General features: G+C 45.4%; 1 protein-coding gene across 1 annotated transcript in view; it reads left to right on the top strand.

Moving 5' to 3' along the window:
- LOC145356920 (synaptonemal complex protein 1-like) overlaps positions 1-23543 on the top strand; it is a 144075-nt gene that overhangs the window by 84554 nt on the left and 35978 nt on the right. The window contains exons 7-8 of the mRNA XM_080209921.1: positions 3848-3940; positions 9524-9598. Of these exons, the coding sequence (XP_080066047.1) occupies positions 3848-3940; positions 9524-9598 (168 nt within the window). The remainder of the gene's footprint in view (positions 1-3847; positions 3941-9523; positions 9599-23543) is intronic.

Raw genomic sequence — 23543 nt, 5'->3', positions numbered from 1 at the left:
GGGCATCTGATCATTGAGTACACTAATCTCAGCGATTCTCCTCGCTAATGAGCTGTGGGGCTGTCAATGAAGGGAGTTCCATAAGCTCTGCCAATAGCTTGCACTCATTCTGCCTTTGAGCGAGAGGAGTTGAGAGAAGGCTAGCAATAGCTGGTGGTCATTGAATAAACCCAGGGCAAGGTCAGATTGTGAGTGGGTTGCTGTTAGAGATATGCCAGGAACTAGATGGTCATTGTGCGTGGCACTAGCATTGTGATTGGACTAGCACTGAGCAGTAACCTGAGAGCTGTTACATGACACAAGGAAGAATGAATAATTTTAACCGTCAGGTGCCTGACAATGACATGTGGGAGATAGTGAGAGCACTTTAATGCACCAACAAGTCGGCCATCCAAGGCACCCCTATCTGGGCCACTCCCTGTCTCCGCCCTGAGGGCAGTCACTTCCTTCCAGGTCGACCCCCACTTTCCCCAAATGAGATGTGCAAAGCACAATACATTGCAGGTAAGTTTAAAACAGGCCAATGACTTCCTCGCTTCTGCTTAAAGGCCATGGTAGCTGAGCCCCACTTTTCAAGAGCAACACCAAATCTGTGACATCAAATCACGCAATATGTGACTGGCTGAGGTGGTGGGTGCATACCAAGTAGTTGCCGAATGGGCCATTCAGCTCACTAATGATATTACAATGAGGGTTTTATCGGGTCAGATGAATTGGAAATGCTGTGACACCCAGCATGAATCCTGATTTTGAATCAACATCCTATTCAGTGGACCATCGGAATTCTTTCAAGTGAAGAGCAAGGCTTGTGAATCCTCCCCTTAGTCACTTTGAAATTAATCTGCATTTTAGGCTCTGTTGGTACTTGCTTTTTTCCCCTGCTCTCAAATTTCTCTTACAACTTTCTACTTCCCATTACCAGCTTGACTTTTTTCCAAATTGAGTCACCTCTCACCCCCCTCCTGGTGCTCCGCTTTTCTCCCACAGTCCAAAGATGTGCGGGTTAGGTTGATTGGCCATGCTAGAATTGCCCCTTAGTATCCTGAGATGCTTAAGTTAGAGGGGTTAGTGAGTAAAATATGTAGGGATATGGGGGTAGGACTTGGGTGGGGTTGCAGTCAGTGTAGGCCTGATGGGCCGAAGGGCCTCTTTCTGCACTGTGGGGTTCTATGATTCATTCTAGAACTATGTGGATAGCACTTTTAGGGAGGTGATTGTACCTCAGTTTAAGAATATGCAGGCAGAAAGGGGATTGGTGACCACCAGGCAGTCTAAGAGATCCAGGCAGATAATCCAGGAGTACCATGAGTATATAGCAAGTGTAACCGCTCCTCAACAGCATCCTTCTTACTACCTATATAATCGGTGCCATGTAAGACCATGATTTCTAGTCGTTTACCCTCCCGCAGAAGTATGTCTTGCAGCTCCTCCATGACATTCTTGACCTTGGCACTAAAGAAGCGATACACCATTCTGGAATCAACATTTACTGTCTCAGAAATGCCTACCTGATCCTCTAACTATGGAATCCCCTATCTGTTGCTCTCCCACTCTTCTTCCTCCCCCAGTGTACAGCTCATCCACCCCAGACTTGGCTCTGGCTACAATCCCATGAGTATCCAATATGGAAAACTGATTGGTAAGTAAAATATACACTCAGGGTACTCCTGGATTATCTGCCTGGATCTCTTAGACTGCCTGGTGGTCACAAGCCCCCTTTCTGCCTGCATATTCTTAAACTGAGGTACAATCACCTCCCTAAAAGTGCTATCCACATAGTTCTAGAATGAATCATAGAACCCTACAGTGCAGAAAGAGGCCCTTTGGCCCATCAAGCCTGCACCGACCACAACCCCACCCAAGCCCTACCCCCATATCCCTACATATTTTACTCAGTAACCCCTCTAACTTACACATCTTAGGATACTAAGGGGCAATTCTAGCATGGCCAATCAACCTAACCCGCACATCTTTGGACTGTGGGAGGAAAGCAGAGTACCCGGAGGAAATCCACGCAGACATGAGGAGAATGTGCAAACTCCACACAGTTCTCCACACAATGTTTGTCATTTTCATAAATGACCTGGATGAGGAAGTGGAGGGATGGGTAAGTAAGTTCGCTGATGACACGAAGGTCGGTGGTGTTGTGGATGGTCTGGAAGGATGTCAAAAGTTGCAGCAGGACATAAATAGGATGCAGGACTGGGCGGAGAAGTGGCAGATGGACTTCAACGCGGATAAATGTGTAGTCGTCCATTTTGGCAGAACCAACGGGATGAACGAGCCATCGAATGAGCCTTCTTGCCACTGACTTAACTGAGGTGGAGGCAGGAAAGTGGCAGGGTCCCACTTGTCACCCTCTCACCTAATTAAATGCCCCCATCACCAAAGTCACCACCGGGGAGGGGATTAAATCCGTCCAAGGTATGAGCTAACAGTTGTATACCTGTAATCATTTACTCTGTGATTGAATCTATGCCAAGTAAACATTGGTTCGGGATTCTTCCTTCATCAACTACTACCAGGAATATTTCACATCAAATGAGCCAAAAATTGGCACTCACCTAATAGACTCCATAGCTATGAGGGCTTAGTTTCTACAGACATTCTGTCCATGAAAGCATTTAGTGAGATGGTTGGCAACAAACTGGACCCGATATGCCTGGTTTTAGGCTAATTTGAGTTTTCCTACTGGAACTTGAAAACAATAGTGACATGGAGAATGTGGGATCAAAGGGGAGGTTTCCCTACACTTGGAACTACTTCTTTCCTAATTCACAGAGCACCTGGCATGCTTATTGGTCAGTATGCTGAGCCACATGTTGTTGCCTTCAGAAGGATGCAAGTGGTCAAAATCAACTGTGGCACAGTGGTTAGCACTGCTGCCTCACAGCGCCAGGAACCTGGGTTCAATTCCTGTCAGTGTGGAGTCTGAAGACTCTCCCCGTTGTCTGTGTGGGTTTCCTCCAGGTGCACTGATTTCCTCCCACAGTCTGAAAGACGAGCTGCTTAGATGCATTGCCCATGATAAATTCTCCCTCCAGGTGCTGAAAAGTGGCGACGAGGGGATTTTCAAAGTAACTTTATTGCAGTGTTAACGTAAACCTACTTGTGACACTAATAAATAAACTCAACTAAAGAGGAAAAATCAACACCAGAAAATTGGCTCTGAGGAAGAACACAATATATAAAAAGAGCCCTTGGAATGCATCCTTTGTTCAAGCTCCCAAAGAAACACAGTAGGTTTCTCTAGAGGGATGGGGTGTGTTGGGGGGGTGGGGTTGGGGTTGGACATGGGTGAAGGTCATTGTCTAGGGGTCTGGATACCTTCCAATATATAGAAATAAGATGCCAGAATTTATAGAATTGGGAGCACCAGGTGCCCGATATTTGTCTGTAGTGGCAAAGATGCCCACTAGTCCTGGGAATCAGTGCCAAATCTGCCAATGGGCACAATCCTAGCCTGACTACTGGAATTACAGACTATAGATGTCTGGGACCAATTTCACTTAAAAAAGCTCTGCTAGTTTATTGTTTGACATGTTGTATAAAACGGCATGGCCGGGATTTTCCAGCCTCCCAGCAATGTGTTTCCTGCCAGCGGGAGGTGGTGCATTGTTTGCGAGTATTGGGGTTCTCTAGTCCCACCGCTATCAATGATAGGGGTGCACTGCTGGTGGAACGAGAGAATCTCTGTGGAAGGCCGGAGAATTTCAGCCCATATCCTTTGACTCTTGGTGAGTAAAATTGTGCAATAGCCATTTTAATACTGATAATGTACATGAGTAAAACATGTTGCCTTAAAAAAGTTATTTAACATTTTTTGTATTTTTATCAATTTACATAGCACCAATATGATAAAATGGTTGATGAAAAAGATGCTGAATTGAAATGCTGGAAAGAAAATGAACTGAAAATCAACTTATCTAAAAAGCCTTTGGTAAGATTCTAATCCTATTTAAGTAGGTATTAATTACATCATCCTTTAAATTGTAAGACACAGTTTTTCAATGAAATGTACCTTTGCACTTAATGCCTTTGTGTTGCCCGAAGTGAGGTGAATGAGTTAAATTTTCATATTTAACTGATGGGTTAATAGAATCATGGAAATAAGCTGTGGATACGTTGGTGAAAGATGGATTCTAATTATAGGTAAGAACATAGAGCAGAGCTAACAATGTACGGGAAATAAGATCCTAAGATCATAAAATGTTGTAAGTAGGAGAGGGGACTGGTATCTCTGCTAAGAGTTGAGATAATGTGTTTCACTCACATGGGCCATGGGACATCAAGAACAATTCATAATAACCACTCCGTGTCCCACGAGTACGTACCTGACTCTGCTAAACATCTAAGAACAGTAAAAAGTCTGACAACACCAGGTTTTAGTCCAACCTATTTATTTGATAATATACTCGCAAGCTTTCGGGTTAGCCCCTTCGTCAGGTGACCTTCACCTGATGAAGGGGCTAACCCGAAAGCTTGCGAGTATATTATCAAATAAATAGGTTGGACTAAAACCTGGTGTTGTCAGACTTTTTACTGTGTTTACGCCAGTCCAACGCCGGCATACCCACATCAAAACATCTAAGAATGCAGGGATATATTGGGTCAATTAGTTGGTGCTGAGATTTCAGATCTTCCCCATCACATCTGCTTCCAAAGGCTTCTCCCTTGGATGGGAAGATTCTACTCATCATGTCTTCAGTACAAAAACACACTGTGTTACAACAATTATATCTGATCACCATCCAAATGATCAAAATAGGAAGAAATCTTCTATTGTAGTGAAGAAGACATAGTTAGATATGACTGAAGAGGGTAATAGCAGTAGTATTGTTGCCTGTTCTTGTTCCAGTGCAAAAAACACTTTAACAACCCAACCAAGACAGGAAAGCTGAGTATAGGTGCAGGTTTTGCACATTACCATCTCATAGAAACATAGAATCCTATAGTGCAGAATGAGGCCTTTTGGCCCATAGAGTCTGCACTGACCACAATCCCACTCAGGCCCCATCTCCACAACCGCATGCATTTACCAGAGCTAGTTCCCCTGATACTAAGGGGCAATTTAGCATGACCAATCCACCTAACCTGCACAACTTTAGACTGTGGGAGAAGTCAGAGGAAACCCACGCAGACACAGGGAGAATGTGCATATTCCACGCAGATAGAGACCCAAACCGGGAATCAAATCTGGGTCCCTAGCACTGTGAGGCAGCAGTGCTAACCACTGTGCCACCCTATGCCTCACTATGTCTTGTTAAATGTAATCTATCACATCGCAATTCACACCTATTTGAGTTTCCAGGATCATGAACGAAGCCCAGTCCATCACTCAAACCAGCCTCCTACTCATTGACTCTGTCTAAACTTCCCGCTGCCTTGGCAAAGCAGCCAGCGTAATTAAGGATACTATGCACCCTGGACATTCTTCTATCTTGTTCCGTTGGGAAAAAGATACAAAAGTCTGAGGTCACGTACCAACCGACTTAAGAACAGCTTCTTCTCTGCTGCCATCAGACTTTTGAATGGACCTACCTTGCACTAAATTGATCTTTCTCTACACCCTAGCTATGATAGGAACACAGCATTCTGCAGTCTCTCCATCAAAGGGTGGTGAATCTCTGGAATTCTCTGCCCGTTGAAGTGGTGGAGGCTGCCTCGCTAAATATTTTTAAGACGCGGGTTGATGGGTTTTTGATAGGAGAGGGGATTAAGGGTTATGGGGAGAGGGCGGGAAAGTGGAACTGAGCAGCGACAGATCAGCCATGATCTTATTGAATGGCGGGGCAGGCTCGAAGGGCTGGATGGCCTACTCCTGCTCCTATTTCTTATGTTCTTTATGTTTCCTTCTCAATGAATGGTATGCTTTACCTGTTTAGTGCACAAGACACACTATTTTTCACCATGTTTTTTAAAGTTAATATTGCTATTATTTTAGTTAAAATCAATGTTGTGTCATTCTTTCTCCATCTACCTAAAAAAATGCTTTATTCATTTGTCGGACACAGGTGTTGCTGGCTGGCCAATATTTATTGTAAGAAGTCTCACAACACCAGGTTAAAGTCCAACAGGTTTATTTGGTAGCAAAAGCCACTAGCTTTCAGAGCACTCACCGTTCCTTCGTCAGGTGAGTGGGATTTCAGTTCACAAACAGGGCATATGAAGACACAAACTCAATTTACAAAATAATGGTTGAAATGTGAGTCTTTACAGGCAATCAAGTCTTAAAGGTGCAGACAAAGTGAGTGGAGAGAGAGTTAAGCACATGTTAAAGAGATGTGTATTGTCTCCAGCCGGGACAGTTAGTGAGATTTTGCAAGCCCAGGCAAGTCATGGGGGTTACAGATAGTATGACATGAACCCAAGATCCTGGTTGAGGCCGTTCTCATGTGTGTGGAACTTGGCTATCAGTCTCTGCTCAGCGCTCTGCGTTGTCGTGTGTCGTGAAGGCCACTGTGGAGAACGCTTACTCGAAGATCAGAGGCCGAATGTCTGTGACCGCTGAAGTGTTCCCCAACAGGAAGAGAAACTCTTGCCTGGTGATTGTTGAGCGTTGTTCATTCATCCATTGTCGTAGTGTCTGCATGGTCTCCCCAATGTACCATGCCTCAGGACATCATTTCCTGCAGCATATTAGGTAGACAATGTTGGCCGAGTTGCGAGTGAATGTACCATGTACGTGGTGGATGGTGTTGTCACGGGAGATGATGGCATCTGTGTTGATGATCCGGCATGTCTTACAGAGGTTGCTATGGCAGGAAAGTGTGGTGTCGTTGTCACTGTTCTCCTGAAGACTGGGTAGTTTGCTGTGGACAATGGTCTGTTTGAAGTTGTGCGGTTGTTTGAAGGCAAGAAGTGGGGGTGTGGGGATGACCTTGGCGAGATATTCGTCTTCATCAATGACATGTTGAATGCTCCGAAGAAGATGTCATAGCTTCTGTGCTCTGGGGAAGAACTGGATGATGAAGGGTACTCTGTCCGCTCTGTCCCGTGTTTGTCTTCTGAGGAGATTGGTGTGGATTTTTGCTGTGGCGCGTTGGAACTGTCGATCGATGACTCATACCATACTATATGATATGTTATCATATAGTTGTTTCAGTCATTGTTCACCATGGGTCCAAAGGAAGAAAGTGTCTTTATATGCCCTGTTTGTGAACTGAAATCCCACTCACCTGACGAAGGAGCAGCGAGCGCTCCAAAAGCCAGAGGCTTTTGCTATCAAATAAACCTGTTGGACTTTAACCTGGTGTTGTGAGACTTCTTACTGTGTTTACCCCAATCCAATGCCAGCATCTCCACATCATGGCCAACATTTATTGCCCATACCTAGTTGCCCTTGTTCAGAGAGCAGTTGAGAGTCAACCACATTGCTGTGGCTCTGGAGTCACATGTAGGCCAGACCGTGTAAGGACGGCAGATTTCCTCCCTTAAAGAACATTAGTGAGCCAGATAGATTTTTCCAATAATCAACAACAGTTTCATGGTCATCAGTAGATTCTTAATTTCAGATTTTTTAAATTGAATTCAAATTGCACCAGCTGCCATCGCGGGATTCGAATCCAGGTCCCCTGAAACATTAGCTGAGTTTCTGGATTAATAGTCGGCCATTGCCTCACCCTTAATAATATAACAAAATACAGCCCTCTCCCTTCCAAATACTCCCATTTCATGCCAATCTATGCCACCCACCCAACACCATGGTTTCTATGCCAACTCACCCAGTAACTTTGGGCAGTTCCTTGATAGTTTGACACCTTCTGTATAGTTCCATAACATTTTCTTGACAAAAATGGTTCTTTGACAACTGGATAATGGATTTTTTTAAAGTCCAAATCTGGTTTTGCCAGCAGCTTTTGGATGGTTAAGTCATTTATACCACATATCAATCTGTCCTGTAACATTTCAATAAGTGGCGGTTCAAATTCACAGCGTTCAGCTAATTTCTGCGACCTAGCCAAGAACTCAATGACCGATTTCCCAGGGATTCTCATGTTAAAGAATATTGCTGTTGAATTGCTGGGGGTTTTTTACAAGGTCCACGTTTTTGAGTCGGGGCATCCTAATAGGTCAGACTTCTTATTACACTGAAAGATGGGCGCGCATGCTGTTAGCAAAATGCTTTCCATCTCTTTCAATGTTGCTAGCACACAAGAAGTAATGCATATATTCAGTGACCAGGCTTCCTCACTTACGTCGTAGCACTCGAGTTTCCCAAAAGGGGCATAATAGCTTTTTCTTACCGGAGAAAATTTTGACTTTCAGAGGCTGTCCGGAGGGAAAATGGAGAAAGAAAAGGAGTTTTCTCCATATTGCCAATGTAATAATTCTGTCACAATCAGGTTTCCATCACCTACATCCTTTATCGCGCACAAAAGGAAAAGGCCACTCCCAAGTTACCTTTGCCTCAGGACCTACAACAGCAATCTGTGTAAAGTTACAGGCTGGTTGGAATCATACTTTGTGCTAAGTATGATTCAACTCTTCTGGCTGATTCATACCTAGCACAAAACAAAATAGTTGTGATGATTGGACGTCAATCATCTCAGCCCCAGAACATAGCTATAGGAGTTCTTCAGGGTAGCATATCACTACCCCATGTCTGGCTGCTTCATCACTGTATTGGGCTCCAATTTCCAGTACTTCCTTTATAATAGCATGAGATATACCTACACTACAAAATACTTTATCAAGGGCAATTAGGGATAGGTAATGAATGCTGGTCTTGCCAATGACTCTCACAACACATGAACAAATTTTAAATATGAAAAAGCGATTGGGAGCAATGAAAGAAAGAAAGTATTTGATGCCAATAAAATACTTTTTAATGTATTTCATGAAGTAGTTTAGAATTCCTTTTGGATCCTCTATCCTTCATCCCATGAAGTGCCACTCCATCTCACCTCTTTTACTGTCAAATTTACTGAAGCCTAGGAAACCTGTTTAGAAACATTAATTTGAAAATGCAGTTTAACTTCACTAATATAACAATGGACTCACCTTTCAAGATTTCATTGTGCTAGTACATACAAACTCCATTAAAACCATGAGTGAGAACATTGGAGGCTGGCTGGAGTCAGGTTTCCTATTTTTAATTTTTTAATCTGTCCACCCACCAATAACCTGTCCAGCGTTGGTAGCTAAAATTCCTCCCTCAATTCTCGCTTGGATCAAAGCTTTGGGGAGCTGGCACAAAGAGTTCAATTGGGACATTTGGGTTTGCATAGGTGCAGTGTTCTTTGGGTGCCTTCAGCGTGTACGCAAATTCTTGGTGGGATGGGGGTGTCAGAGAACGAGAAAGGTCAGGACTAGAAATTTGTATTTAATATTATCAAATATTCTATAGATTATTTGGATAACATTTAAAAGATACCAATATTTTTTGTCAATAGCTTGTGACTAGTAGGACTAGAGAAAACCAGGAAATGATGCAACTTCCTGCTAATTTAAAATAATTGAATTATTGGCTTTCAGGCTAAGGTAATATTTGATATTAATAACTGTATTTTCCTTTTTCCAGGAAATTGAGCTATTATCTGTCAAAGATGAGCTATCAGTTACAAAACAAGAACTTCAGAAAGTAACTGAAGAAAAGGTTTGTCTTTTTGCAGTATAACTTTATTTTAATGTTGTTTGTCAGAATATTAGACTTGTGTTCGCTGTTTTCATTTGCATTGAATTATCAGGCCTCCTTGCAGGAATCATAGGCGGGGGCGTGTGGGGGTGGGGGGCATGAGAAAGCCATTGGGAGAAGCCTCAGAGATATCGGCAAAATACTCAGGTAGCACCGGGAAATATTCACCGGGAGAGCATGCAGAGTTCCAGGAAAGACCTCAGGAGTAGCGGCAAAATACTCGGACAGCACCGAGTGAGGCCTCAGGAGTTCCCTCTACTTTCTCAGTAGGCTAAGGAAATTTGGCATGTCACTACAACTTACCAATTTTTACGGATGCACCATAGAAAGTTTTCTTTCTGGCTGCATCACGGCTTAGAATAGCCCATGCTCTGATCAAGACTGTAAGAAACAACATAGGGTTATGAACATGACCCAATCTATCATGCAAACCAGCCTCCGTCTACACTTCCTGCTGCCTCCAAAAAGCAGCTAGCATAATCAAGGATTACATGCACACCAGACAGATATAAAAGCCTGAGAACATGTACCAACTGACTCAAGAACAGCTTCTTCCCTGCTGCCGTCAGACTTTTGAATATTAAGCTGATCTTTCTCTTTATATGTAACTGCAACACTATATTAAAGTTTTAAGTTTATTTATTTATCACAAGTAAAACTTACATTAACACTACAATGAAATTACTGTGAAATTCCCTATTCAGTTCATTGCACCTAACCAGCACGTCTTTCAGACCGTGGGAGGAAACCAGACCACCCGGAGGAAACCCATGCAGATACAGGGACAATGTGCAAACTCTACATAGACAGTGACCCAAGCCGGGAATTGAACCCAGGTCCCTGACACTGTGAGGCAGCAGTGCTAACCACTGTGCCATCCATTCTGCACTCTCTCCTTTCCTTCTCCCCCATGTGCTCGATGAACAGTATATTTTGAGACTGCATAGTGTGCAAGAAACAATATTTTTTACTGTATCCCAATACATGTGACAATAATAAATCAAATCAAAATTCCAGAGAGGCCTCGGGTACTGATGAAATACTTAAGGGGCTGCACTGAACAAACAAGGAACAAAGAAAATTACAGTACAGGAACAGACCCTTCGGCCCTCCAAGTCTGCATCGACCATGCTGCCTGCCTTAACTAAAACCCCCTATCCTTCGGGGACCATATCCCTCTATTCCCATCCTACTGATGTATTTGTTGAGATGCCCTCAAAAGCCACTACCACATCCACTTCCACTACCTCCCCCAGCAGTGAGCTCCAGGCACCCACCACCCTCTGTGTAAAAAATCTGCCTCGTACATCTCCTCTAAACCTTGCCCCTCGCACCTTAAACCTGTGCCCTCTAGTAATTGACTCTTCCACCTTGGGAAAAAGCTTCTGACTATCCATTCTGTCCATGCCTCTCATAATCTATCAGGTCTCCCCTCAACCTCCATCGATCTAGTGAGAACAAACCAAGTTTCTCCAACCTCTCCTCATAGTTAATGCCCTCCATACCAGGCAACATCCTGGTAAATCTTTTCTGTAACCTCTCCAAAGCCTTCATATCTTTCTGGTAGTGTGGCGATCAGAATTGAACACTATATTCCAAGTGCAGCCTAACTAAGGTTCTATAAAGCTGCAACATGACATGCCAATTTTTAAATTCAATACCCCAGACGAAGAAGATAAGCATACCGTATGCCTTCTTGATTACCTTCTCCACCTGCATTGCCACTTTAAGTGACCTGTGTACCTATACACCCAGATCCCTTTGCCTATCAACACTGTTATGAGTTCTGCCATTTACTATATATTTCCAATCTGTATTAGACCTTCCAAAATGCATTACCTCACATTTATCCAGATTAAACTCCATCTGTCATCTCTCCACCCAAGTCCCCCACCAATCTATATCCTGTTGTATCCTCTGATGGTCCTCAACGCTATCCCCAAATCCACCAACATTTGTGTCATCCACAAACTTATTAATCCTCCAAATCATTTATATATGTTACAAACAGCAAAGGTCCTAGATTGATCCCTGAGGAATGCCACTTCTCACAGCTCTCCATTCAGAAATGCACCCTTCCACTGCTACCTGCTGTCTTCTTTGACTGAACCAGTTTTGTATCCATCTTGCCAGCTCACCTCTGATCCCATGGGACTTCACCTTCTGCACCAGTCTGCCTTGAGGGACCTTGTCAAAGACCTCACTGAAGTCCATGTAGACAACGTCCACTGCCCTACCCTCATGAATCATTTTTGTCACTTCCTCGAAAAACTCAATCAAGTTCGTGAGACACATTACCCCTTCACAAAACCATGTTGCCTCTCACTAATACGTCCACTTATTTCCAAGTGAGACTAAATCCTGTCTTGAAGAATCCTCTCCAATAATTTCCCTACCACTGATGTAAGGCTCACCAGCCTGTAATTACCTGGATTATTCTTGCTACCCTACTTAAACAAAGGAACAACATTGGCTATACTCCAATCCTCTGGGACCTCCCCTGTAGCCAGTGAGGATACAAAAATTTCTCTCAAGACTCCAGCAATTTCCTCCCCCCCCGCCCCCGTCTCTCTCAGTACTCTGGGATATATCCCATCAGGCCCTGGGGACGTGTCTACCTTAATGTTTCTCAAGAATGCCAATAACTCCTTTTTGACCTCAACATGACTGAAATTATCTATACACCCTTTTCCAGACTCATCATCCACCAAGTCCTTCTCTTTAGTGAATACTGATAGAAAGTACTCATTTAATACCTCACCCATTTCCTCTGGCTCCACGCATAGATTCCCTCCCTTGTCCTTGAGTCGGCCAACCTTCTCCCTGGCTACCCTCTTGCTCTTTATATATGTATAAAAAGCATTGGGATTTTCTGTAATCCTGTTGGCCAATGCTTTCTCGTGACCCCTTTGAGTCTTGCTTAAATTTCTTTCTACTTTCCTTGTATTCCATACTTGCTTTGTGTGTTCCCAGCCTCCTAGCTTTGACAAATGCTTCCTTTTTCTCTTTGATTAGGCTCACAACATCTCTCGTTATCCAAGGTTCCCAAAATTTACCATACTTATCCTTCATCCTTACAGGAATGTACTGGTCCTGAATTTCTGTCAACTCACACTTGAAAGTCTCCCACATGACAGATGTTGATTTGCCTTCAAACATCTGCCCCAGTCTACGTTCTTCAGTCCCTGCCTAATATTGTTGTAATTAGCCTTCCACCAATTTAGCACCTTAACTTGAGGACTACACTTATCTTTATCCATCAGTGCCTTAAACATCGAGCGCCTGGCCGGGCTCATTGCCCAATGCCAGGTCCAGTATGGCCCCTTCCCTAGTTGGACTATCTACATACTGTTTTAAGAAACCCTCCTGGATGCTCCTTGCAAACTCTGCCCCATCCTCACCCTTCACACTAAGTGAGTCCCAGTAAATATAGGGGAAATTAAAACCTCCTACCACAACAACCCTGTTACTTTTACACTTGCCAAAATCTGCCTACATATCTGTTCCTCCATCTCCCACTGGCAGTTGAGTAAACTCCCAACATTATGACTGCACCTTTCCTATTCCTGAGCTCTACCCGTATTGCCTCGTATTGGACTGTTTGAGTCCTCCGAGATGTCCTCCCACAGTACAACTGCGATATTCTCCTTAGCCAGTAGTGCAAATCCTCCACCCCTTTTACATCCCCCTCTATCCTGCCTGAAACAACTGTATTCTGGAATGTTAAGCTGTCATTCCTATCTTTCCCTTAACCAAGTCTCTGTAATGGCAACAACGTCATAGTTCCAAGTATTCATCCAAGCTCTATGTTCATCTGCCTTACCTGTTACAGTTCTTGCATTGAAACAAATGCACTTCAGTCCACCAGTCCCTCTTTGATTAGTAACCTCACCCTGCTCTTTCTCTAAGTCTTACTCTCTGGTTCCCTTCAGCTAATCCACCTTTTCTTTGGTTCCCACCCCCCTGCCAAACTAATTTAAATCCTCCCATGTGATACTAGCAATCACCCAGCCAGAATATTTATGCCCTTCCAGTTTAGATGCAACCCGTTCTTCTTGTACATGTCCCACCTGCACCAGAAGAGACCCCAATGGCCCAGATATCTGAAACCCTCCCTCCTACACCATCTGTTTAGCCACATATTGAGCTGCACTATCTTCCTATTCCTAGCATCACTAGCACGTGGCACAGGGAGTAATCCTGAGATTACAAGCCAAAAGGTCCTGCTTTTTAACTTTCTACCGAACTCCCTAAACTGCTGCTGCATGACATCATCACCCTTCCTACCTATGTTTTTAGTACTAACATGTACCACGAACTCTGGCTGTTCACCCTCTCCCTTCAGAATGCTTTCTGCCCGTTCAGAGACATCCTGGACCCTGGCACCAGGGAGGCAACATACCATCCTGAAGTCTCTTTCACATCCACAGAAGCGCCTATCTGAACCCCTAACTATAGAGTCTCCTATACCTATTGTTGTAGTACTCTTTGTCCCTCCCTGCTTAACAGCAGAGCCAGCCATTGTGCCACTGCTTTGGCTGCTGCTGCTGTTATCCCCTGATAGGCCATCCCCCCTTGCAGTATCCAAAATGGTATATTTGTTAGAGAGGGGAATGACAGCAGGGGATTCCTGTACTGACTGCCTGCCCCTTCTAGTGGTCACCCATCTATCTGCTGCACCTTGGGTGTGACCACGTTTCTAAAGCTTCTATCTATGATGGTCTCTGCCATTTTCATGCTCCTAAGTGCATTCAACTGCTGCAGCAACCTACCCATGCAGTCTGTAAGGAGCTGCAATTGGATACATTTCCTGCAGGCTTCATTGTCCGAGATGCTCTAAAGGCCACGGGACCTTCCGCGTCTCACAAGTGCACCATTTAACCCCACTAACCAACATTTCGAGCAATAATTAAATTATTTAAGAGAAATTATAAAACTCTTATCTTCACTTTTACCTTCCTTTTTTTTGGTCAGAAGAGGAGGGAGAGAGGGAAACATTAACGTAGTGTTTCGGGCTTACCACTCCTTGACACCAGACCTTTCACTTCCCACTTCTTAGTCAATGTTGCTGGTCTGAATTCTCCCAGAATGCACCAGTGAAGTCCCTCAGCTGTCTCTACCACATGCTGTAACTTCTGTTTATCTCTGGAGGTATTCCTTCGCTTCCTACTTCTTAGTAAATGTTGCTGGTCCATCTTCTCCCAGAATACTGAGAGAGGAACTTGGAATTCCAGGAGAGGCCTTAGGGCTTCAGAGCTGAAGACATGGGGACACGGCACTGATAGCTCTGGGACTGAAGGGGCTGAAGTCTCTGGGACTGGAAGTGACAAAGGTTCCAGGGTCACAGGGCTGAAGGCTTGTGGGACCAGAAAGAGCTGAAGGCTCTGAGGCTGGAAGGGAAAAGGTTCCAGGGTCACTGGGCTGAAGGCTGTGGGACCAGAAGGGGCTGAAGGCTCAATTGCTATGAATCAACAAGAGGAAAAAATATACCTGACCTCATTCTTACCAATCTGCCAGTTGCAGATGCATCTGTCCATGACAGTATCGATAAGAGTAACCACTGCGCAGTGTTTGTGGAGGCAAAGTCCTGCCTTCACATTGAGCATAGCCTCCATCGTGTTGTGTGGCACTATCACCTTGCAAAATGGGACAAGCTTCGAACCGATCTAGCAACTCGAGACTGGGCATTCACGAGGTGCTGTGGGCCATCAACAGCAGTGGGACTGTACACCAGCATAATCTGCGACCTCATGGCCCGACATATCTCCCAATCAACGATTACCATCAAGCCAGAGGATTAACAGTGGTTCAATGGAGCATTCAGGAAAGCATGCCATGAGCAGCACCTAGCATACTTAAAAATGAGGTGTCAACCTAGTGAAGCTACCGAACAGGACTACTTGCATGCCAAACAGCAAGTGATAGACAGACCTAAGCAATTCCACAACAATGTATCAGATCTAAGCTCTGCAGCCCTTCCACATCCATTCGTGAATGGTGGTGGACAATTAAACAACTCAGTGGAGGAGGAGGCTCCACAAATATCCCCATCCTCAATGATGGAGGAGCTCAGCTCGGCAGTGCAAAAGATAAGGCTGAAGCATTCTCAGCAGTCTTCAGCTAGAATTGCTGAGTGGATGACCCATCATGACCTCCTCCAATAATCCCCAGCATCTCAGGTGCCAGCCTCCAGCCAATTTGATGCACTTCACGTGATATCAAGAAATCATTGGAGGCACTGCATGCTGTAAAAGCTATAGGTCCTGATTACATTCCAGCAATAGTACTGAAGACCTGTGCTCCAGAACTTGCTGCTCCCCTAACCAAGCTCTCCCAGTACAGTTACAACACTGGCATCTACCCAACAATGTGGAAAATTGCCAAAGTATATCCTGTACACATAAAGTAGGATGATTCCAATCCAGACAATTACCACCCAATAAGTTTCCTGACAGTCATCAGTAAAGTGATGGAAGGGGTCATCGACAGTGCTTTCAAGCAACATCTGCTCAGCAGTAACCTGCTCAGTGGTGCCCAGTTTGGGTTTCGCCAGAGTCACTCAGCTCCTGACCTCATTACAGCCTTGGTTCAATCATGGACGAAGGAACTGAATTCCAGAGGTGAGGTGAGAGTGACAGCCCTTGAATCAAGGCCGCATTCGACTCAGTGTGGCATCAAGGAGCTCTAGCAAAACTGGAATCAAGAGGTATCAGGGGCAAGCATTCCACTGATTGGAGACATACCAGATACACAGGTTGTGGTTGTAGAGGGTCAATCATCTTGGCTGCAGGACATCACTGCAGGAGTCCCTCAGGCTAATGTCCTAGTCCCAACAGTCTTCAGCTGCTTTATCAATGACCTTCCCTCTTTTATAAGGTCAGAAGTGGGAATGTTTGCCGATGATTGAAAAATGTTCAGCACCATTTGCAACTCCTCAGATACTGAAGCAGTCCATGTTGAAATGCAACAAGATCTGGACAATAGGTTTGGGCTGACAACTGGCAAGTAACATTCGCACCACACAAATCCAGGCAATGACCATCACCAATAAAAAATACTCTAACCACTGCCCCTTGACATTCAATGGTGTTACCATCACTGAATCCCCCAGTGTCAATACCCTTGGGGTTACCATTGGCCAGAAACTCAACTGGACTCATCGCATTAACACAGTGGTTACAAGAGCAGGTCAAAGGCTAGGAATACTGTGGCCAGAATCTCACCTTCTGACTCCCCAAAGTCCACCATCTACGAGGCACAAGTCAGGAGTGTGATGGGATACTTCCCACTTGCCTGGATGGGCGTAGATCCAACAACACTCAAGAAGCTTGATACCATCCAGGACAAAGCAGCCCGTTTGATTGGCACCGCATCTACAAATATCCATGCCCTCCACCACCGACTCTCAGTGGCAGTAGTGTGTACTATCTACAAGATGTACTGCAGCACTTCACCAAAGATCCTTAGACAGAACCTTCCAAGTTCACAACCACTTTCATCTAGAAGCATAAGATAGCAGATACATGGGAACACCACCACCCGCAAGTTTCCCTCCAAGACACTCACCATCCTGACCTGGAAATATATCGCCATTCCTTTGCAGTCACTGCATCAACATCTTGGAATTCCCTCCCTAATGGCATTGTGGATCAACGCACAGCATGTGGACTGCAGCAATTCAAGAAGGCAGCTCATAGAACATAGAACATAGAACACTACAGCACAAACAGGCCCTTCGGCCCACGAGTTGCGCCGATCACATCAACACCTACCAACCTACAGACCTATCTATAACCCTCAATCTCATTAAACCCCATATACTCATCCAGAAGTCTTTTAAAAGACCCCAGCGAGTTCGCCTCCACCACCACTGACGGCAGCCGATTCCATTCACTCACCACCCTCTGAGTGAAAAACTTACCCCTAACATCACTTCTGAACTTCCCTCCTTGCACCTTAAATCTGTGTCCTCTCGTAGCAACCATTTCAACCCGGGGAAATAGCCTCTGAGAGTCCACCCTATCTATTCCTCTCAACATTTTGTAAACTTCTATCAGGTCGCCTCTCAACCTTCGTCTCTCCAGGGAAAAGAGTCCCAGCTCCCTCAACCTAACTTCATAAGGCATACCTCCCAGTCCAGGCAACATCCTTGTAAATCTCCTCTGTACCCTCTCAATAGCTTCTACATCTTTCCTATAGTGAGGCGACCAGAACTGCGCACAATACTCTAAATGAGGCCTGACAAGGGTCTTATAAAGTTGCAGCATTACCTCCCGACTCCTAAACTCAATCCCTCGATTAATGAAGGCCAGTACACCATACGCCTTCTTGACCACCTCCTCCACCTGCAAGGCCGATTTAAGAGTCCTGTGGACCCGGACCCCTAGATCCTTCTGCTCTTCAACACTACTCAGACTTCTGCCCTTGATAGTGTACTCGTTCATCCCGTTGGTTCTGCCAAAATGGACGACTACACATTTATCCGCGTTGAAGTCCATCTGCCACTTCTCCGCCCAGTCCTGCATCCTATCTATGTCCTGCTGCAACTTTTGCCATCCTTCCAGACCATCCACAACACCACCGACCTTAGTGTCATCAGCGAACTTACTTACCCATCCCTCCACTTCCTCATCCAGGTCATTTATGAAAATGACAAACAACAAGGGTCCCAGAACAGATCCTTGAGGCACTCCGCTGGTGACTGACCTCCATTCAGAAAAAGCCCCATCCACAACCACTCTCTGCCTTCTGCAGGCAAGCCAATTCTGGATCCACAAGGCCAAAGGCCCTTGGATCCCATGCCCTCTCACGTTCTTAAGAAGTCTTGCATGGGGGACCTTATCAAACGCCTTGCTGAAGTCCATGTACACTACGTCCACGGCACTTCCTTCACCATCACCATCTTCATCACCATCTTCTCAAGGGCAACTAAGGATGAACAATAATTGCTGGCCAGCCAGTGATGCCAATGTCTCACAAATGAATGAATTTTAAAAACGATGTCTTCTGGAGGGCCAAAACCAAGGACCCCTGGTCTACATTTGGGGTCCTACAGGAAGAGGGGAATTGGATGGACTAGATACTCCTGGAGTCATCTGGGTGGATGGCCCTGGGCTTGTCATCTGCTGCTTGTCCGTAAGGGTGCTCCAGGGCCGCTGGCATCTTCCTTAGGATAGACAAGCAGCTGGAGTGAACTTGAGAAGCCCTGCCATCCTCTGGCATTGACATTTGTGAACCTTGGCACCATGGAGCCCGTGTTCTGCACCATGGAGTGCACATCATTCAGCACTGTAGGTCTTGCATCAAGGTCGTCACGCCACCAGCCACCCTCGCTATGTTGACTTTGTTGCATTGCAGTGTCACTGTTTCCTCAGACAAAAGGTGGTAGATCTTTTCCATTTTGCCTTTCAATCTGAGGAGTGGAGCTGACATCACTTTCTGATGTTCCTGACTTATGCTTTGGAGCATCAGCAACTGAGGATGGCTGAGTTCTAGTGGTATGTCATCTGACTGGGCCACAGCAGATTTCTGGCCTCCAGTAGTCCTTCAATTGCCAGCACCTTGGGACACCCTGCCTCTGCCTGCTGTGGATCAGACAGAATGAGGTGTTCACCAGCTTGTGATTCGAGCCCCCCATAAAATTACATTCCACTGAATTGTGTGTTTCTGTGCTGCTGGAGATTGAGTTAAAACTGTGACGGTCCTTCAGTGTCAATGTCTGAGAAATCATCCGGGCTGATATCAGAGCTTTCGAGGCCCTGGTATGCCAATGAGAGAGGGGAGATTTCATTACTGCATGGTAGGAGTCTTCAGAAACAGGAGACATGACTCACGTCAGTATTTTTGTGATGGATTGTGCAGACTGCATCCTCATTTGGTTTATTGCCATCAACGGCACAGGGGCAGTCGACTTTCTCCCTAGCCAGCTGGAGGGTTCTTTCTTTGAAGCTCAAATCTCTGCCCATCTGGGATCTCTCCCAGTTATTATGTGACAACTCGTCCTGCATGAAAACAAATGGAGACTCTAAGCAGGATATGTGCCAGAGCAGCTGCTAAGGATGTCTGGAACATGTGGATGGTGAGTGGAAAACAGTGAGGTGATGAGGACGTGACCTGCAGAGCAGATGAAGGTGCCTGTGGGACAGTGAGCGGTGGTGTCCCTTAATCTGGCAGTGAGTGAGCTCACTATGAATGTGCAATGTGTGTGTGAGCTGAGAGTAATGAGAAGCGTGACTTATGCTGCCAGAACGAAGGACATCCTCCTTTGGCAGCACTGGATGCCAGTCCTTCTTGGTGGGGTGTTCATGCTGACCACCATAGCTACTGCTTCCTATGCTGAGTTGGTGTCCCAGCTCAATGGTGTCCTCCTTTTGTGAGGGTAGAGGATGTCATGCCAAATGCCTTCTTCACCTCACTGTCCACCTGTGACTTCACTTTCAAGGACCTATGAACATGTACCCCTAGATCTCTTTGTAACTCTTCCCAACACCCTACCATTAACTGAGTAAGCCCTGCCGTGGTTCAATCTACCAAAATGTATCATAGCGCATTTATCTAAATTAAACTCCTTCTGCCATTCATCAGCCCACTGGCCCAATTGATCAAGATCCTGTTGCAATTGGAGATTACTTTCTTCACTGTCCACAATGCCACCAATCTTGGTGTCATCTGCAAACTTACTAACCATACCCCCATATTCTCATCCAAATCCTTAATATAAATGACAAATAACAATGGGCCCAGCACTGATCCCTCAGGCATCTCTACAAAAAAGAGATGTAAAGATGCTACAAAGAAGTCCCAGGGTTGGAGCGGGACCAGCTGCAACAGCAGAGGCCTGACAGTTCTCTCTCTCTATGTCATTCCTCTGCTGTTGCAATTGCGCATGTGCAGCCACAGAGGTCTGCAAATGCGCAATAGCTTCCTCTGCTGCTCGAACAGGCTGGCTGGCGAATTAAGCCCCACCCACTGCCTCTCGTAACTAGAAACATCTAGTCTAGCCCATTTTTTCATGCACTAAGTGTATAAGATTGGGAGTAAAGACTCATCCATTTTCATGTTAGCTGGACACTTAAAACTTTTCTCGTAAAATTCTGCCTATACAACATGGTGAGCTGAATTTTCACTTTTAGGTTGGGAAACAGGAGCCGGGTCTGTTTCCAGGTTCTGAAACTGCTTCTATGAAGACACAGTCACTCATTGAGATGTTGACCAGGTCACTTTTCAATTGGCTTGGAGATAGGTTCCCTGTGGAATTAAGTATAGAAGGCAGAATCTTGAAACTAAGGCTTAATCAAAAGCCTTCCAATTTCAGAGAAGCAACAAGTTGCAATGAATGGTAAGTACATGAGAGAATACTTCCATATGAATGTGCCTTCTCAGCAACATTTTTAAAATAATCAGTTAAAAAATAGGAAAAAAGAGCAGTCAGGCCACCGCTATTGGAGGCACCCATTGACAGCATCCTTTCTAGATGTATCACAGCTTGGTAGGGCTCTTGCTCTGACCAAGACCTAAGAAATGACAAAGGGTTGTGAACGTCGCCCAATCCATCACGCAAACCAGTCCCATATATATTGATTCTATCTACAATTCCTGCTATCTTGGAAAAGCAGCCAGCATAATCAAGGATCCCATGCACCCTAGACATACCCTCTTCCATTTTCTTCCATTGGGAAAAAGATACAAAAGTCTGAGATCACTTGCCAACCGACCCAAGAACATCTTCTTCCCTGCTGCCACCAGACTTCTGAATGGACCTACCTTATAATTTAATCATTATAAGGTAGGTCACCCTAGCTGTGACTAACACTGTATTCTGCACCCTTTCCTTTCCATCTCTCCTATGCACTCAATGAATATTTCACTTTGTCTATGTAACACCAAAACAATACTTTTCACAATATACCAATACATGTGAAAATAATAAATCAAATCAAAAAATTCAAATCATGGAGTAATCACTCTACACTATCAAATCAAATCAAAAAATTCAAATCATGGAGTAATCACTCCAGTCCACTCCACTATCAAGTGGGTGGTTACATGGGCCATAGTACAGTGGGTCTCCGCCTCTGTCACAGGCCTCCGCACAGGTGTCAACAGCAATGTCCGAACCGCGTAACCCATGTCATTCATGAGTTACTCCTACAGCCTGGGCTCCACCTCAAAGGCCTCCTGTATGTCAGAGTTCCTCAGAATGAAGCTGTCATGCACGCTGCCAGGATGTTTCGTGCAGATGCACATAATGTTCATATTGCAGTCACACACAGTTGGACATTAGGGAGTGGAACCCCTTTCTGTTGATGAATTTTTGTGGATTCTTCAGCGGGGCCTTGAGGGCAACATGGGTGCAGTTGATGGCCCCCTATACATCCCACAGTGACCGCAAACCCTGCAGCCCAGGCATCTGCTGGGCCTGGTCCAGGTTAAGTTTGATGTATGGCCCAGCCTGGGCACACAGGGCTTCTGTGAGCTGCTTGACAACACAGCTGTGCACAGCTGACTGGGAAATGCCACATATATCTTTGCTAGGGGTCTGGAAGGAGCCAGTTGATAGAAGTTAAGAGCAGCCATCAATTTGACAGCCACTGAGAGTGGGTGCCCACCTCTCACCCCGAGATGCCAGGTCCTCCAGCAGGTGGCACAGGTGTTGCACTGTCTCCTTTCAGAGGCGGAGCTGTTTGCAGCACACAGTGTCCAACATCTGTTCAAATGACCCTTGTGCATGGAACTGCTGGTGTCTCTGCTCCCTCCTTCTCCTGCGCACCCTCCTCTGGGTGAATGGCAACTACCTCCTGTCTCTGGTGGTCATCTCCTTCTACTCCTGCAAGTAGTAAGGTCTGGGCATCTTGTGCCCGCAATTCTTCCTCCTGCTCCACCTCCTCAGCTGCAGCAGCAACCAAAAGAACAGCAAGATGCATCGCAAAAAGCCATTTCATCACTCTAAAGAGGGGTGGGGGGGAAGGGCGGGAATGGGGATTGTTACAGAAGGAGAGAACCATATGTAGAGTCAAGGAACGCAGCTGGCCCTAGCTCAGCAACACACCCACTTGCCCCCCATTTCCCACTGATATGTCCCCCAGAATCACAAACACCCTCATTCCCCCTCACATGACCCCCAGAACAGGGACCTCCCCAATCCTCACCCACATGCTCTGCAGAATCACAGCTCCTTGAAAAGCTCTGAGGCAGCAGCAATGCAATTTCCAAGGGCTTTGTGCACATCCTTCAGCTAGACAAGTGCTGACTACACTAGGACCCAGCAGCATCCACAAGACTTGAGGTCAGTGCTGAGACCCAGGACCGTGCTGCAACTCGGACATTGGACACTTGCTGAGCAACAGCCCCCCCTCCTCCCCACACACTCACAGACCCAAAAAACAAAATGGCTGCTACGAAGGCAGCACGGAGCCATCGGACTCTAGGCACTTACCTCCTCACTAACGCTCACTGATGGAGCGCCCGAATCAGATTTTTATGGAGCATGGCTCTTTCAGGCTGATTCCGGATTGGCAAAAACAGCATTAAAGGGGGACGTGCCAATAAAGTTGAGTGTGCAGCCCATTAAGTGGATTGAAGTGCATGCAAATACATGTAATAAGAACATAAGAAATTTAAAAGGCCATCATGCCCATTTTGGGTGCGATCCTGATCGCAGCCATTTTCAGGTTTTGGTAAAGAGGGAACCAGCACGAAGGCAGGTGCTGATCACGCTATTCGCTTCATGGCAACTTTACCAAGTTTTCACACAGAAAAACAGGTGGATCACAATGGTAAAATCAGCCCCTGTCGCATTTTTGCAAAAATTGAATAAATCCTGCTTTTATGTTCAGTGGGAGTTTCAAAATCAACTTCCCATATTCTGTGCACTGCAGAGTGCCTCTCCATGAGTCACACAGAAATT

This window comes from Carcharhinus amblyrhynchos, chromosome 22 (assembly GCF_965287045.1).
Source record: "Carcharhinus amblyrhynchos chromosome 22, sCarAmb.v2.hapA, whole genome shotgun sequence".
Lineage (NCBI taxonomy): Eukaryota > Metazoa > Chordata > Chondrichthyes > Carcharhiniformes > Carcharhinidae > Carcharhinus > Carcharhinus amblyrhynchos.
The sequence above is the reverse complement of the archived record's forward strand: the minus strand, read 5'-3'. Positions and strand labels throughout refer to the sequence as shown.